Below are 17536 nucleotides of genomic sequence, written 5' to 3' on the forward strand. Positions count from 1 at the left end.
CAGTGCCTCGGGGGTCACCATCCTGCACCCCAAACCCCCCCCAGCCGAGGTTCCTGGATCCCCCAGCACCAGCCGCCCCCGGGACCCCCCCAGGGACCCTCAGCACCCCCCTTGGGCCCCCCAGGGCCACCCAGGACCCCTGGGACCCCCCAGGACCCTCAGCACCCCCCTTGGGACCCCCCAGGACCCTCAGCACCCACCTTGGGACCCCCCAGGGCCACCCAAGACCCCCCTTGGGACCCCCCAGGACCACCCTGGGGCCCTCAGGACCCCCCTTGGACCCCCCCCAGGGCCACTTGTGACCCTTGGGACCCCCCAGGACCCTCAGCACCCACCTTGGGACCCCTCCAGGGCAACCCAAGACCCCCTTTGGGACCCCCCAGGGTCACCTGGGACCCTCAGGACCCCCCCAGGGCCACCCAGGACCCCCCTTGGGACTCCCCCAGGGCCACCTGTGACCCTTGGGACCCCCCAGGACCCCCCTTGGGATCCCCCAAGGCCACTCCGGGGCCCTCAGCACCCACCTTGGGACCCCCAAGACCACCCAAGACCCCTCTTGGGACCCCCCAGGACCACCCTGGGGCCCTCAGGACCCCCCTTGGGACCCCCCAGGGCCACCTGGGACCCTCAGGACCCCCTCAGGGCCACCCAAGACCCCCCTTGGGACCCCCCAGGACCACCCTGGGGCCCTCAGGACCCCCCTTGGGACCCCCCAGGGCCACCTGGGACCCTCAGGACCCCCTCAGGGCCACCCAAGACCCCCCTTGGGACCCCCCCAGAGCCACCTGGGACCCCCAGCACCCCCCTTAGGACTCCCCCAGGGCCATCTAAGATCCCCCTTGGGACCCCCGAGGCCACCCTGGGGCCCTCAGCACCCACCTTGGGACCCCCAAGGCCACCCAAGACCCCCCTTGGGACCCCCCCAGAGCCACCTGGGACCCCCCCAGGGCCATCCAAGACCCCCCTTGGGACCCCCGAGGCCACCTTGGGGCCCTCAGCACCCCCCTTGGGACCCCCCGGGACCACCCAAGGCCACCCCGGGACCCTCAGCACCCCCTTGGGACCCCCCCAGGGCCATCCAAGACCCCCCTTGGGACCCCCGAGGCCACCCCGGGGCCCTCAGCACCCCCCTTGGGACCCCCCAGGACCACCCCGCGTGCTGGGGCGGGGGATTTGGTGGGGGGGGGAGGATTTTGGGGGGGGGGGATGTGTTGGGGGGTCCCTGGTCAGACAATTTCAGGGGGGTCTCAGCGCGGGACCCCCCCAGTTTAAGTTATTTCTTATTTATTGGGAGAAGGGACGAGCGTTCGTCTCGGGGGGGGGGGGGGGAGGTTTTTGGGGTGACCCCCGGGGGTCCCAGCGCCGCCCCTCGCAGCCAGGACGAGGAAGAGGAGGAAGCTCTGAGCCAACACACCCCAAGTGCCTTCGCTCTGCCCCGGGGGGGGGTCTGTTTTGGGGGTGTCAGAGCCTCATCAGTGCCTTCAGCCCCCCCAAAGTGCCTCCGGGGTGCGCCCCCCCCCCCCCCGCGCCCCCCCAAACCCCTCCCCACAGCTCCCAGTTTGCCCATCAGGTACTGACTGGGTCCTCCCCGCGGGTGCTCAGCCCCCAGCCTCACCAAGTGCTCTTCCATGGACGAGGGGGGGGTCCCAAGGGCTGAGGGGACCCCCCCAAACTGTGCCTTACACCCCCCTCCCCTTTGGGGTGCCCCCCAAACCCCCCTGTTCCTCCCCCCCCCCCATCCAGGCCCCGCTGCCACAGCTCCGGCTCAGATGAAGGATGGGCCAGACCCCCCCCCCAAATCCTCCCCTCGACCCCCCCAAATCACCCCCTCGACCCCCCCAAATCCCCCTCCCCAGACCCCCCCCCCGCACCCCCAAATCGCCCCCTTTGGTGTGAGCTCGGTCCCACTAAAGCTGCGTCCTCGGGCTGTCGCTGTCCCGGCTGTTGAAGGGTTAATGGGGAGGGGCTGGGTCCCAGTATGGGCTGGGAACTGCAGCACTGGCCAAACTGGTCCCAGGGCAACTGGGGACCCTGAAGGCTGACTGTACTGGTCCCAGTACTGTGGGCATCTTCCAGACTGGCCATACTGGTCCCAGTGCCATGGGCATCTTCCAGACTGGCCATACTGGTCCCAGTACCGTTAGGCATCCTCCAGACTGGCCTTACTGGTCCCAGTGCCATGGGCATCCTCCAGACTGGCCATACTGGTCCCAGTACCATGGGCATTCTCCAGACTGGCCATACTGGTCCCAGTGCCATGGACATCCTCCAGACTGGCCATACTGGTCCCAGTACCATGGGCATTCTCCAGACTGGCCATACTGGTCCCAGTGCCATGGGCATCCTCCAGACTGGCCATACTGGTCCCAGTACCATGGGCATTCTCCAGACTGGCCATACTGGTCCCAGTGCCATGGACATCCTCCAGACTGGCCATACTGGTCCCAGTGCCATGGGCATCCTCCAGACTGGCCATACTGGTCCCAGTACCATGGGCATCCTCCAGACTGGCCATACTGGTCCCAGTGCCATGGGCATCTTCCAGACTGGCCATACTGGTCCCAGTACCATGGGCATCCTCCAGACTGGCCATACTGGTCCCAGTACCATGGGCATCTTCCAGACTGGCCATACTGGTCCCAGTACCGTTGGGCATCTTCCAGACTGGCCATACTGGTCCCAGTACCATGGGCATCCTCCAGACTGGCCATACTGGTTGCAGCATGATGTGGGACCCTGTGGACTGGCCATACTGGTTCCAGTGCAACTGGGGATCCTTCAGGCTGGCCTTACTGGTCCCAGTACCATGGACATCCTCCCTGCTGCCCATACTGGTCCCAGTACCACGAGCATCCTCCATGCTGCCCATACTAGTCCCAGTACCACGAGCATCCTCCAAACTGGCTGTACTGGTCCCAACATAATGGGGTACCCTCTGGGCTGGCCATACTGGTCCCAGTACACTGGACATTGTCCAGCTTGGCTGTACTGGTCTGTGACCCTCTGGACTGCCCATACTGGTCCCAGTACCATGGACATCCTCCCTGCTGCCCATACTGGTCCCAGTACCATGAGCATCCTCCATGCAGCCCATACTGGTCCCAACATAATGGGGGACCCTCTGGGCTTCTCATACTGGTCCCAGTACCACGAGCATCCTCCATGCTGTCCATACTGGTCCCAGTACCATGAGCATCCTCCAAACTGGCTGTACTGGTCCCAACATAATGGGGTACCCTCTGGGCTGGCCATACTGGTCCCAGTACCACGAGCATCCTCCATGCTGTCTATACTGGTCCCATTACCATGAGCATCTTCCATGCTGTCTATACTGGTCCCAGTACCACTGACATCCTCCACGCAGCCCATACTGGTCCCAGTACCACGAGCATCCTCCATACTGGTCCCAGCCCCCTGGGCTGTCCCTGGGGGTCTTTCATGGGGGGGGTGGGAATTGAGGACTCAAATCATCCCAAAGGTATTGGGGAGCCTGTGACACCCCCAAAATCACTTGAGGATCCCCGAGCTGGCATTGAGGGGGGGGAGGGAGCTGTGCAGACCCCTCCCACGGGCAGCCCGGGGGGGTTTTGGGGGGGTTTGTCGCGGGGGGAGGGGGGAGGGGATTGGGGGGGGGCTTCAATAAATTAGGTTTTATTTGGCTTCGTGTCATTTGCAAACGGGGACAATAAATTACAGACAGTCCCAAGCGCCCCGAACCCGGCCGAGAGGGACCCAAAGGGAGCCCAGAAGGACCCCCCCAAACCCCCCTCAGCCGTGGGGAGGGGGCGCGGGGGGGGGGGGAACGACACGCGTGGGCATCGGGGGGCGGGGGGGGGGCGGCTCCGACCTCTCCACAGACACAGGCGGGGCGTGTGGGGAGGGGCCGGGGCTCGCTGCGCCTCACAGCCCTCTGGGACACCCCCCTTCGGGACCCCCCCTTCGGGACCCCCCCGTCGGGACCCCCCCGTCGGGCCCCCCCCACGCCTCACGGTTGGTTTTGGGGGGTCGGTGGGAGCGTCCGATGCGGCGGCAGCGGCCGGGGAGGGGTTTGGGCTGCTCCCGGGGGTCCCACCGGTGTTTTTTGGGGGGGACGGGGGGTGTGGGGGGGTCCCACGGTGTCCCCGGGGGGGTCTGGGGTCGGGGTGCCCCGTTGGCATCATCCGCAGCCAGCACAAAGCCCCCCCTGTGTTTGCCCCCCCCAGCCCCCCAAATCCCACCGCAGCCCTGGGGGTGGGGGTGGGGGTCTCTTTGGGGTCCCTCCGGCCCTGGGTGCTGCTGGGGGGGGGCGGAGGGGGGGGGGCAAACCCGTGTCCTCAGGTAGAATTGGGGGGCTGGGGGGGGGTGGGAGCATCACCCCCATCCCCATGGTACCGAACCCCCGGCACCCCACAGACCCTAAAGTGCTACCACGGCTGGGGGGGGGGTTAGGGGGGGTCTCCTGGGTGGGTGGGGGGCACCCACAGTACCCTGAGGACCCCCGTAGCTGCCCCCCCACCCTTGGGGAGCCCCCCAAAAACGTCCTTGAGATATAACCAGGGGCTGCTGCTCCTCTCCCTTTGCACCCCCGTTCTCCCGGGGGGGATTAGGGGGGGTCTCCTGGGTGGGTGGGGGGCACCCACAGTACCCTGAGGACCCCCGTAGCTGCACCCCCACCCTTGGGGAGCCCCCAAAAACGTGCTGGAGCTATAAGCAGGGGTTGCTGCTCCTCTTCCTTTGCACCCCTACTCCTACGGGGGGGGGGCGGGGGGGATTAGGGGGGGTCTCCTGGGTGGGTGGGGGGCACCCACAGTACCCTGAGGACCCCCGTTGTTGCCCCCCACCCTTGGGGAGCCCCCCAAAAACGTGCTGGAGCTATAACCAGGGGCTGCTGCTCCTCTCCCTTTGCACCCCCGTTCTCCCGGTGGGGATTAGGGGGTGTCTCCTGGGTGGGTGGGGGGCAGCTACGGGGGTCCTCGGGGTACCGTGGGTGCCCCCTCACCCTTGGGGAGCCCCCCAAAAGCGCGCTGGAGCCATGACACGGAGCTGCTGCCCCTCTCCCTTTGCATCCCCGTTCTCCCGGGGGGGGTCGGGGGGATTAGGGGGGGTCTCCTGGGTGGGTGGGGGGCACCCACAGTACCCTGAGGACCCCCGTAGCTGCCCCCCCACCCTTGGGGAGCCCCCCAAAAACGTGCTGGAGCTATAAGCAGGGGCTGCTGCCCCTCTCCCTTTGCACCCTTATTCCTACGGGGGGGGTGGGGGGTGTCTCCTGGGTGGGTGGGGGGCAGCTACGGGGGTCCTCGGCGTACCATGGGTGCCCCCCCACCCTTGGGGAGCCCCCCAAAAACGTCCTGGAGCTATAAGCAGGGGTTGCTGCTCCTCTCCCTTTGCACCCCTACTCCTACGGGGGGGGTGGGGGGGATTAGGGGGTGTCTCCTGGGTGGATGGGGGGCACCCACAGTACCCTGAAGACCCCCGTAGCTTCCCCCCTACCCTTGGAGAGCCCCCCAAAAACGTGCTGGAGCTGTAAGCAGGGGCTGCTGCTCCTCTCCCTTTGCACCCCCGTTCTCCCGGGGGGGATTAGGGGGTGTCTCCTGGGTGGGTGGGGGGCAGCTACGGGGGTCCTCGGCGTACCCTGGGTGCCCCCTCACCCTTGGGGAGCCCCCCAAAAGCGCGCTGGAGCCATGACACGGAGCTGCTGCCCCTCTCCCTTGTGCACCCCCGTTCTCCCGGGGGGTGGGGGGTTTGAAGTGGGGGGGATCCGACGGCGGGGGCTTCCCTCAGCTCCCCCTCGAGGCTGCGGGGCACAGTGGGGGTCCCGTGTGCCCCCCAACCTTTCCTCAGCAGGAGATCCGCGATCGTTGGCGCGCGGGGCGGGATTTGGGGGGCGCGGGGGGGGGGGCGCTGGGCGGGGATGGGGTGGGAAAGGGGGGTCGGGGGGAGGACAGGAGGGGCCGGGGGCTGTCGGGGGGACACACACACGGGGGGATCAGAAGAGGTTTGTCTTGAGAGCGTTGGGTTTCCGATGGAACGAGGACAGGACGCCGGAGAAAGGTCCCGGCGCCGCTTCGGCCGGTTGCCAGGCTTTGAGCAGCTCGACGGCGGGGCCCGAAGCGGCGCTGGTGCTGACCCCGGCCCACAGCGGGGCTTTGAGGGCTTGCGGAGGGTGAGCAGCGGGTCCCGCGGGTGCCCCGGCCCCGGGGCTGGGGCTGAGGCTGCCGCCGGGGCTGCCGAGGCTGGCGGCGGGGGGCAGCGACGCGGTGCTGTCGGGGGTCGCGCTGCAGTTGGATTCCTTGGACTCGTCGTCCTCGGATGAGGAGCGAGGCTCCGCTTTCTTGCCCCCGGTGCCCCCGGTGCCTTTGGCGCTGGCAGCTCGCTCCTGCTTGCGGAATTTGGCTCGGCGGTTCTGGAACCACACCTGGGGGGATGCCGGGGGGGAGTTGGGGACGCCCCGTCCCAGCCCGCTCCTCGCTGCGTGCTGGGGGTTTGTCTCCAGAGACCCCTCCCCGTGCCACGCGGCTTGTGCCCCCCCTGCCCCCCGGCACCCGCCTGCCCCGCGGGCATCCAGGCGGGGGGAGGGAGGTGAGCACAGAGGTGGGACCCCCCACCCATCCTCAGCTCCGGAGGGCTGGTAGTCGTGGGCTTGCCCTGCCCTGGGGACACCCGGAGTGTGCTGTGGGCACCAACAGCCCAGTGCCAGTGACACCAACCCCACCGACAGTGCCACCACCTCAGTCAGTGCCACCAACCCCATTGTCAGTGCCACAACCCCACTGCCAGTGCCACAACCTCACTGACAGTGCCACCACCTCAGTCAGTGCCACAACCCCACTGACAGTGCCACCAACCCATTGCCAGTGCCACAACCCCACTGCCAGTGCCACAACCTCACTGACAGTGCCACCACCTCAGTCAGTGCCACAACCCCACTGACAGTGCCACCAACCCATTGCCAGTGCCACCAACCCCACTGCCAGTGCCACAACCTCACTGCAAGTGCCACCACCTCAGTCAGTACCACCAACCCCACTGACAGTGCCATCACCTCAGTCAGTGCCACAACCCCACTGACAGTGCCACCAACCCATTGCCAGTGCCACAACCTCACTGCAAGTGCCACCACCTCAGTCAGTACCACCAACCCCACTGCCAGTGCCACCAACCCATTGCCAGTGCCACAACCCCACTGCCAGTGCCACAACCTCACTGCAAGTGCCACCACCTCAGTCAGTGCCACCAACCCCACTGACAGTGCCACCAACCCATTGCCAGTGCCACAACCCCACTGCCAGTGCCACAACCTCACTGCAAGTGCCACCACCTCAGTCAGTGCCACCAACCCCACTGACAGTGCCACCACCTCAGTCAGTGCCACAACCCCACTGACAGTGCCACCAACCCATTGCCAGTGCCACCAACCCCACTGCCAGTGCCACCAACCCATTGCCAGTGCCACCAACCCCACTGCCAGTGCCACCAACCCATTGTCAGTGCCACAACCCCACTGACAGTGCCACCAACCCATTGCCAGTGGCACCATCCTATTACCAGTGCTACCACTCCATTTCCAGTGCCACCATCCCATTGTCAGTGCCACCAACCCATTGCCAGTGCCACCACTCCATTGCCAGTGCTACCATCCCATTGCCACAAACCCTATTGCCAGTGCCACCAACCCACTGCCAGTGCCACCAACCCCATTGACAGTGCCACCATCCTATTACCAGTGTCACCACTCCATTGCCAGTGCTACCAACCCATTGCCACAAACCCTATTGCCAGTGCTACAACCCCACTGTCAGTGCCACCAACCCAATTGCCAGTGCCACAACCCCACTGTCAGTGCCACCACCCCATTGCCAGTGCCACCACCCCACTGCCACAAACCCCATTGCCAGTGCCACGATCCCAGTGCCAGTGCCACCACCCCACTGCCCCCAGGGTCATGTCCACTGAGTCCCACCCCAAAGCACAATCGGGCTCTGGGCTGGGGTTGGCACAGACCTCCCCTGGAAACATCACCCAGGTCCCCTCTTTGGGTGCCAGGACCCCCCAAAGCCCCACAGATCCCCATCCTTGGGTGCCAGGACCCCCCTCAGCATCCCCCACCCCCCCAGGCTCCACACAGCCCATGGCTGGGCTGGGGGCTGATGGGTGGGCACTGCCCCCTCTGTGGGGTGCCCCCTCCCCACTGACCTCAGCCCCATGCTCCAGGGGACATTGTCCCACTCAGTGCCACATCCTGATCCTGCACCCCTGGGGAGCTGCCAAAGGGGGGGCTGCACCCACAAAAGGGCGTCTGTGCCCACAAAAGGGGGGCTGTGCCTACAAAAGGGGGTCTGAGGAGCTCTGCCCATAAAGGGGGGGCTGGACCAATGAAAAAGGGGGGCTGCACCTACAGAAGGGGGGCTGCACCCACAAATGGGGGGCTGTGCCCATAAAGAGGGGGCTGCACCAATGAAGGGGGGCTGCACCCACAAAGCAGGAGTCTGCACCCACAAAAGGGGGTCTGTGCCTACAAAAGGGGTCTGTGCCCACAGAGGAGGGACTGTGTCCACAGAAGGGGGGTCTGCACCCACAAAGAGGGGGCTGCCCCATGGAGGAGGGTGGTCTGACCCACAAAAGGGGATCTGTGCCTACAAAGGAGGGTCTGGGGGGCTGTGCCCATAAAGGGGGGCTGCACCTACAGAAGGGGGACTGCACCCACAAATGGGGGGTTGTGCCCATAAAGAGGGGGCTGCACCAATGAAGAGGGGGCTGCAGCCACAAAAGGGGGTCTGTGCCCACAAAAAGGGGTCTGAGGAGCTGTGCCCATAAAGGAGGGGCTGCACCAATGAAAAGGGGGGGGGCTGCACCCACAAAAGGGGGTCTGTGCCTACAAAGGAGGGTCTGGGGGGCTGTGCCCATAAAGGGGGGCTGCACCTACAGAAGGGGGACTGCACCCACAAATGGGGGACTGTGCCCATAAAGGGGGGGCTGCACCAATGAAGGGGGGCTGCAGCCACAAAAAGGGGGTCTGTGCCCACAAAAGGGGGTCTGAGGAACGGTGCCCATAAAGGAGGGGCTGCACCAACTAAAGGGGGGGGCTGCACCTACAGAAGGGGGGCTGCACCCACAAATTGGCTGGCTGTGCACATAAAGGGGGGGGCTGTGCCTACAAAGGAGGGTCTGGGGGGCTGTGCCCATAAAGGGGGGGCTGCACCAATGAAGTGGGGGCTGCACCTACAGAAGGGAGGCTGCACCCACAAAGAGGGGGTTGTCCCACTGAGGGGGGGTCTGCACCCACAAAGAGGGGGCTGTCCCACTGAGGGGGGGTCTGCACCCACAAAGGGGGGTCTGCACCCACAAAGAGGGGGCTGTCCCACTGAGGGGGGGGTCTGCACCCCCAAAAGGGGGGTCTCTGGCACTCGAAATGGGGCCGATGTCACCCACCCCCCCGCCCTGATGCATTTGCCATCCAGCCTGATCCAGCCTGAACCCCCCCTCCCAAACCTCTGCCGGGTACCCTGAGGGGAGGGATGTGGGGGTGTGACCCCCGACCCCCCCCAGCAGTGTCCTGTGCCCACATCATCCCCCTCCTCGGGTCCTTCCCCACCTCCACAACCCCCAGTGGTGCTGCAGCCACCCGCACCCCGGCTGGATGGGAGCAGAAGCCCTTCACCCCCTCCCCAAACGCCTCCCACCCCCCCATTTCCCCGCGTGCCCCCCTCCCCCGCACCCCACCTGCACGCGGGCCTCGGTGAGGTCGATCTTGAGCGCCAGCTCCTCGCGGGTGTAGATGTCGGGATAGTGCGTCTCGGCGAAGACTCGCTCGAGCTCCTTGAGCTGGGAGCTGGTGAACGTCGTGCGGATGCGCCGCTGCTTGCGCTTCTCGTTCAGCCCCGACGGGTCCGAGAAGAACTTGTAGGGCACTGGAAAAGGGGCAGGTTTGGGGAGAGGAGAGGAGAGGGGTTAACGGGGAAAGGGATGGCACCGACCCACCGGCACCGGGAAAGGGGGGGACGTGGTGGGAAGGGATGGAGAGGGAAGGATGCACCGGGCAGGGGTGAGCTGGTACCGGGGAAGGACTCTCCAGTACCGGGCAGGGATGAGGCGGTACCGGGGAAGGATTCTCCAGTACCGGTCAGGATGCACCGGGCAGGGGTGAGCTGGTACCGGGGCAGGATTCTCCAGTACCGGGCAGGATGAACTGGGCAGGGATGCGCCGGTACCGGGGAAGGACTCTCCAGTACCAGGCAGGGATGAGCCGGTACCCGGGAAGGATCCTCCCATACCGGGCAGGATGAACCGGGCAGGGATGAGCTGGTACCGGGGAAGGATTCTCCAGTACCAGGTAGGGATGAGCCGGTACCGGGGAAGGATCCTCCAGTACCGGGCAGGATGCACCGGGCAGGGATGAGGCGGTACCGGGGAAGGATCCTCCCATACCGGGCAGGATGCACCGGGCAGGGGTGAGCTGGTACCGGGGAAGGATTCTCCAGAACCGGGCAGGATGCACCGGGCAGGGACGAGCCGGTACCGGGGAAGGATTCTCCAGTACCAGGCAGGATGAACCGGTACCGGGCACAGATCCTCCAGTACCGGGCAGGATGCACCGGGCAGGGACGAGCCGGTACCGGGGCAGGATTCTCCAGTACGGGGAAGGGATGAGCCGGTACCGGGCAGGGATGAGTCGGTACCGGGGAAGGATCCTCCAATACCGGACAGGATGCACCGGGCAGGGATGTGCCGGTACCGGGGACGGATCCTCCAGTACAGGTCAGGGATGAGCCGGTACCGGGCAGGGATCCTCCAGTACCGGGCAGGATTCTCCAGTACGGGGAAGGGATGAGCCGGTACCGGGCAGATATCCTCCAGTACCGGGCAGGATGCATCGGGCAGGGATGAACCCGGCAGGGGTGCGCCGGTACCGGGCACGGATCCTCCAATACCGGGCAGGATGCACCGGTACCGGGGAAGGATTGTCCAAGACAGGACAGGATGCACCGGGCAAGGATGTGCCGGTACCGGACAGAGACACGTTGGACAGGGATGCATCGGGCAGGAACGAACCGATACCGAGCAGGGAAGGACCCGTGGTGGGACGGGATGGACTGGACAGGATGCACCGGGCAGGGATGAACCCGGCAGGGATGTGCCGGTACCGGGGAGGGATGAACCGGGCAGGATGCACCGGGCAGGGATATGCCGGTACCGGACAGAGACTCGTCGGACAGGGATGCATCGGGCAGGAATGAACCGATACCGAGCAGGGAAGGACCCGTGGTGGGAAGGGATGCACCGGTACCGGGCAGAGACGCGTTGGACAGGGATCCACTGGACATGAATGAACCGATACCGGGCAGGGAAGCACCCGTGATGGGACGGGATGGACTGGACAGGATGCACCGGGCAGGAATGAGCCGGTACCGGGCAGGGATCCTCCAGTACCGGGCAGGATGCACCGGGCAGGGATGAACCCGGCAGGGATGCGCCGGTACCGGGCAGGGATGTATTGGACAAGGATCTACCGGGTAGGGATGAACGGATACCCGGCAGGGATCCTCTGGTACCGGGCAGGGATGCGTTAGACAGGGATATACCGGGCAGAGGTGAACCAGTACCGGGCAGGGAAGGACCGGTACCGGGTAGGGACGTGTTGGACAGGGATCCACCGACCAGAGATGAACCGACACCGGGCAGGGATGCGCCGGTATCGGGCAGAGACGTGTTGGACAGGGATCCACCGGGCAGGGATGAACGGATACCGGACAGGGACGCGTTGGACAGGGATCCACTGGCCAGAGATGAACCGATACCGGGCAGGGACGAGTTGGACGGGGATCCACCGGTCAGAGATGAACCGATACAGGGCAGGGATCCACTGGGAAGGGATGCACTGCTACCGGGAAGGCTGCACCGAGCAGGGATGAACCAATATCAGGCAGAGACGGACCCGGCAGGGATCCAGCGGGCAAGAACGAATCGGGCACGGATGAACCCATACGGGGCAGAGACGCACCGGGCAGGGACTCACCGGTAACGGGCAGAGACTCACCGGGCAGGGATGTACCGGACAGGGATGAACCGGTACGGGGCAGGGACCCACCGGGCAGGGACGCACCGGGCAGGGATGTACCGGGCACGGATGAACCGATACGGGGCAGAGACCCACCGGGCAGGGACTCACCGGGCAGGGATGCACTGGGAAGGGATGAACCGGTAACGGTGCACAGGACAGAGACGCATCGGGCAGGGACACACCGGGCAGGGACGCACTGGGAAGGGATGAACCGGTACGGAATACAGACCCACCGGGCAGGGATGCACCGGGCAGAGATGCAACGGGAAGGGATGAACCGGTATGGGGCAGGGACCCACCGGGCAGGGACCCACGGGCAGGGACTCACGGGCAGGGATGTACCGGGCAGGGACGCACCGGGCAGGGATGAACCGGTAACGGTGCACAGGACACGGACGCACCGGGCAGGGATGCACTGGAAAGGGATGAACCGGTACGGGGCAGGGACCCACCAGGCAGGGACACACCGAGCAGGGATGTACCGGGCAGGGATGCACCGGGCAGGGATGCACTGAGAAGGGATGCACCGGTACGGGATACGGACCCACCGGGCAGGGATGCACCGGTAACGGTGCACAGGACAGAGACGCACCGGGCAGGGACACACCGGGCAGGGACGCACCGGGCAGGAACACACCGGCCAGAGATGCACAGTGCAGGGACGCATCGGTATCGAGCAGGGACCCGCCGGACGGGGACGCACCAGTACGGGGCAGGGACACACCGGTACCCGGCAGAGCAGCCGCGGAGCTCGGGAGCTGACTCTCCGCGCCCTCCCGCTCCCGTTCGTTCGTTGCCACCGCAGCCTCCTCGGCGGGACACGGGGCCGCGGGGGTGAGGAGGGAGCGGAGTCAGGGCCGGTACGGAGCTGGGAGGCGGCGGCCGGTCCCGGCCCGCATCTCCTTCGTTGTCGGCGCATCCACGGGCAGCGCGTCCGCGGGTACAACGAAAACGGAACGGAGATGGGGGATCCGGCGGCGGAGACCCCCCCTCAGCCCCGCTCCGGGGCCGCCGCCGCCACAGGGACCTCGAAAGCTCCGGTAGCGAGCTGTGGGGAGCGTCCCGGGAGCGGGAGGCGGCGAGGGATGCGCTCCGGGGCCGGCCGGGGACTGAAGGCACCGGGAACCGAGGGCAGCGAGTACCGGCGTAACCGAGCAGTGAGCGGGGGAGCGGGAAGCGGTATCGGGAATCGATGGCACCGGTGGTACCGGGAACCGAGGGCAGAGAATACCGGAGGTACCGAGGGTCGGCGGCACCGGGAATCGGCGGCACCGGGATTCGGAGGTGCCGGGAACCGATTGCTCCGAGCAGCATCGGCAGCTGGTACCGCCGATACCGAAAACCGACGGCCCCGAGCACCGACGGTACCGAACACCGACGGTGGCGAGTCCCGACAGCAGCGGTTACCGACGGCATCGAGCCCTGACGGTACCGAGCCCCGAAGGCACCGGTGGAAGCGGCAACGGACAGCACCGAGCACCCGGGGGCACCGGGTACCGACAGTACCGGGCACGGATGGCACCGTGAACCGACGGCACGGGCGGCAACGGGAACCGACAGCACCGAGCACGGGGGCATCCAGCACCGACGGTATCGGGCACCGACGGCACCGGCGGCATCTGGAAGCGACGGCACCGGCGTCAGCGCGGACCAACGGTACCGAGCACCGACGGGACCCGACGGCACCGGCCGGGACCGTGGGAACCGACGGCACCGAGCGCCCGCGCGGGCTGCTCCAGCGGCTGCCGGGGGCTGGTGGGGCAGGGAGGGATTAGGGGGGATCTCCCCCGGTGCCACCGGGGCTCCGGGAGCGCCGTGTCCGTTACCTGCCGCGTAGGGCGAGGGTTGGTGGTCGCGCAGCGCGCCCAGGGCGCAGTTGGCGGGGCCGAGGGGGGGGCAGGCGGGCCCGGCGCCGAACCCCCCTCCCCGCACCGGGCTGTACTGGAAGGAACCGGCCTGGCTGCAGGGGCTGAACTCGTATGCGGACGCTTCCATGGCGGCCACGCAGGACTCGTAGGAGTTGAGGTAGGAGTAGTCCATGGCGAACATGGAGCGGGCCCCGGCTGCCGCCCGCCCGTTACCGTCGCCTCCTGCCCGCCGGCCCCCGGCCCGCCCCCGCCATCCGCCGCCCCAGCCCGCCCCGGGCCGCCGCGCCCCGTAAATATACCGGGCGGGGGGAGCGGCGGACAAAGGCTGCGCTCGCCGGGGGCTTTTGCATGACAATATCTCTCGGGGCCGGCGGGCGCGGCAGGAGCGGGCGGAGCCGCCAACACCTCCCCCAGCCCCCCTCCGCCGCCCCCCGCCCTTAACCCTTCGTGGGCGCCCGCAGCCGCCCCCCCGGACCGGCCCCGGCAGCCGCGCACGTCGGGGCGGGCGGCGGGAGCGGCCCCTCGGTCCCTCCCGGTGTCCCGGCCCTCGGCAGCGACGCAGCCCCCAGCTCCCCCCCCCGCCCCCAAACGGGAACCGGCATCAGAGGCCTCGGTACCAGTCCCGGACCCACCATCCTCATCGTCCCTGTCGCCAGTGCGGTCCCTCCCCGTCCCCGTCCCCATCTTCATCCCCATCCCATTCCATCTCATCCCATCCCATCTCATCCTCATCCTCATCCTCATCCTCATCCTCATCCTCATCGCATCCCCATCCTCCTCATCTCCATCCTTATCCCCAAACCCATCCTTATTCCCATCCTTATTCCCATTCCCATCCCCATCCTCATCTTCCTCATCCTCATCCTCATCCTCCTCATCCTCATCCTCATCCCATCCCCATCCCCATCCCCATCCCCATCCCCATCCTCGTCCTCCTCATCCCCATCCCCATCCCTGTCCCCATCCTCGCCTTCCTCATCCTCACCCTCACCCCCCCGTGCCCCCCCATCCCCATGAGGATCTCACGACTCTTTCGTGCCTTCACAGCTCTGCCGAGGCTCTCGACCCCCTCCCCACCCGCAGCTATCCCGGGGGGGGGGAGGAGATGCTCGGGATGACCCCGCGGCGGGTCGGGGGGACACTGGGTACCCCGAGCCCTGTGATTCCCCTCCCAGGGGACCCCAATCTCGGGGGGAGGGGATCGGGGGGCACGGGGATCCCCCTCACCGAGAGGAGGGGAAAAGCGGGGGCTCCAGCGCTGAGCCCCCCAGGAGCAAGAAGGCAGCAAAGACACCCGTGGGTGCCCGGAGGAGAGCGGAGAGGTGCGGTGGGGGGGTCCCTCCTCGCCCCCTCTCCCCCAAATTCCCATCCCGGATGAATTTCAAAGCCCCCTCCCCCGCTGGGCTCCCCCCCCCCCCGCCCGAGGCCAAGGTAAAGGCAGCGGCTCCGGGCGGGGCGGGGGGGGCGGGGGGATTTGGGGAGGATTTGGGGACATTTTCAAGACAAACACTTTCACTAAAGAGGATTTAAAAGTCTAATTAACGGGCAGTGAAGGGCTTTGTGCCCCCGGCCCGGGGAGGAGGGGGCTCCCGGCCCCCCCGGCGGGCACCAGCCCCCGGGAATGGGGAGTGCAGGGGGGGGAAAAGCTGGTCCCGGCCCCGATCCGGCGCTGCCCAGGGGCTCGGGCCAAGGGATGGGGCTCGGGCCAAGGAGGGACCCGTCCTGCCCCACATGCTGCCCCACATCTTGCCCCGTGTCCCTCCCTCATGTCCTGCCCTGAATGCAGCCCCACACCTTCCCCCGTGCCCTGTCTCCTCTCCTGCCCTGTTTCATGCCCCATGTCCTGCCCCACATCTCACTTCATGTCCTGCCCTCTGGCCTGGTCCATCCTACCCCACATCCTGCCCTGTCTCCTGCCCCATGCCCTGCCCCATCTCCTGGCCCACATCTGGTCCCACATCTTGCCCTATACCCTGCTTTGTGTCCTGCCTCATGTCTTACCCCATCTCCCACCCTATATCCTGCTCTGCATCCTGCCCCATCTCTTGCCCCACATCTTGCCCCATCCCCTGTGTCCTGCCCCATCCTGCCTCACCTTCTCCCCCATCTCCCACTCTATATCCTGCATCCTGCCCTATCTCCTGCCCCACATCTTGCCCCCTGCCCTGCCCCACATCCCACCCCATCTCCTGCCCCTTCTCCACTCCCACATCCTGCCCCATCCCTTGTGTCCTGCTCCATCTCTCCCCCATCTCCCACCCTATATCCTGCTCTGCATCCTGCCCCATCTCTTGCCCCACATCTTGCCCCATCCCCTGTGTCCTGCCTCATCTCCTGCCTCTTCCTCCCCCATTTCCCACCCTATACCTTGCCCCACATCCTACCCCATCTCTTGTCCCACATCCTACCCCATCCCCTGTGTCCTGCCCCATCCTGCCTCACCTCTCCCCCATCTCCCACTCTATATCCTGCATCCTGCCCTTTCTCCTGCCCCACATCTTGCCCCCTGCCCTGCCCCACATCCCACCCCATCTCCTGCCCCTTCTCCACTCCCACAGCCTGCTCCATCCCCTGTGTCTTGCCCCATCTCTCCCCCATCTCCCACCCTATATCCTGCTCTGCATCCTGCCCCATGTTTCATGCCCCATGTCCTGCCCCACATCTCACTTCATGTCCTGCCCTCTGGCCTGGTCCATCCTACCCCACATCCTACCCCATCCCCTGTGTCCTGCCCCATCTCCTGCCTCACCTCTCCCCCATCTCCCACCTTATACCTTGCTCTACATCCTACCCCATCTCTTGCCCCACATCTTGCCCCATGCCCTGCCCCACATCCCACCCCATCTCCTGCCCCTTCTCCACTCCCACATCCTGCCCCATCCCTTGTGTCCTGCCCCATCTTCTCCCCCATCTCCCACCCCACACCCCTCAGGGCAGAGCCGCTGCCCCGCTGCCACTCCAACGGGCTACAGCTGGGTCACATCCTTCTCCCGGGACCCCAGGGGCCACCCGTGGGTGCTACACCCCCTCTCCCAGCTCTTCTCCCCCTCCCCTCCTCCCCTCCCAGCTGCGCGGCCGAGCGGGCAGGTTGCTAAACAAGTTAATTAGATCAGGGGCTGAGGCTGGCGGCTGCGCCAGACCCCGACTGTCAGGCTGCTGGAGTTGTGAAAAAGTTAATTCAATTAAGTTTTCCCTCTAAACTAATTAGGCAGCAATCTGCCACGCAAGGAGCTGCTGCTATTGCTACCCAGAGCCAGGGGCACAACGGAGTGGGGTGGGGTGGGGGCGAGGAAGAGGAGGAGGGGGGATGAAGGGGAGAGGGGAGAGGGAGGGAGAAAAGAGGGGGTAGAGGGGAGCGGGATGGGGGGAGCTGGGGTGCTCAGCCAGGAGAGACCCCTTGTACCTTGCCATGGGAGTGGGGATGGGGATGTGTGTGGCACCCTCGGAGTTTGGTGGGGGGATGAAGGTGGGTGCTGGCAGGATGGGTGTCTGTTGGGGCAGAGGTGCCAGCTGAACCCCTCTCCCCGTGGATTGGATGGCAGTGGCAGTGTAGGGATGGGGGGGTGGGCATAGAGGAGAAACTGGGGACGGGGACCCCCTGAAGCTCCATCCTTCAGGAGCTGAGGTCAGC

The 17536-nt window shown here is 66.3% G+C and overlaps 1 protein-coding gene across 1 annotated transcript; it reads right to left on the reverse strand.

Annotated features, from left to right (window-relative positions):
• Positions 1-5940: 5940 nt before the first annotated feature.
• On the reverse strand, positions 5941-14096 carry PHOX2A (paired like homeobox 2A). Its single transcript, XM_062020323.1, has 3 exons — positions 13864-14096; positions 9700-9887; positions 5941-6394 (listed from the first exon to the last, which is right to left on the reverse strand). The coding sequence occupies exons 1-3, from the start codon at positions 14084-14086 to the stop codon at positions 5966-5968; spliced, it is 840 nt and encodes a 279-aa protein (XP_061876307.1). The 5' UTR covers positions 14087-14096; the 3' UTR covers positions 5941-5965.
• Between the last annotated feature and the right edge of the window lie 3440 nt (positions 14097-17536).

Source organism: Colius striatus, chromosome 1, assembly GCF_028858725.1.
Source record: "Colius striatus isolate bColStr4 chromosome 1, bColStr4.1.hap1, whole genome shotgun sequence".
NCBI classification, from domain to species: Eukaryota; Metazoa; Chordata; class Aves; order Coliiformes; family Coliidae; genus Colius; species Colius striatus.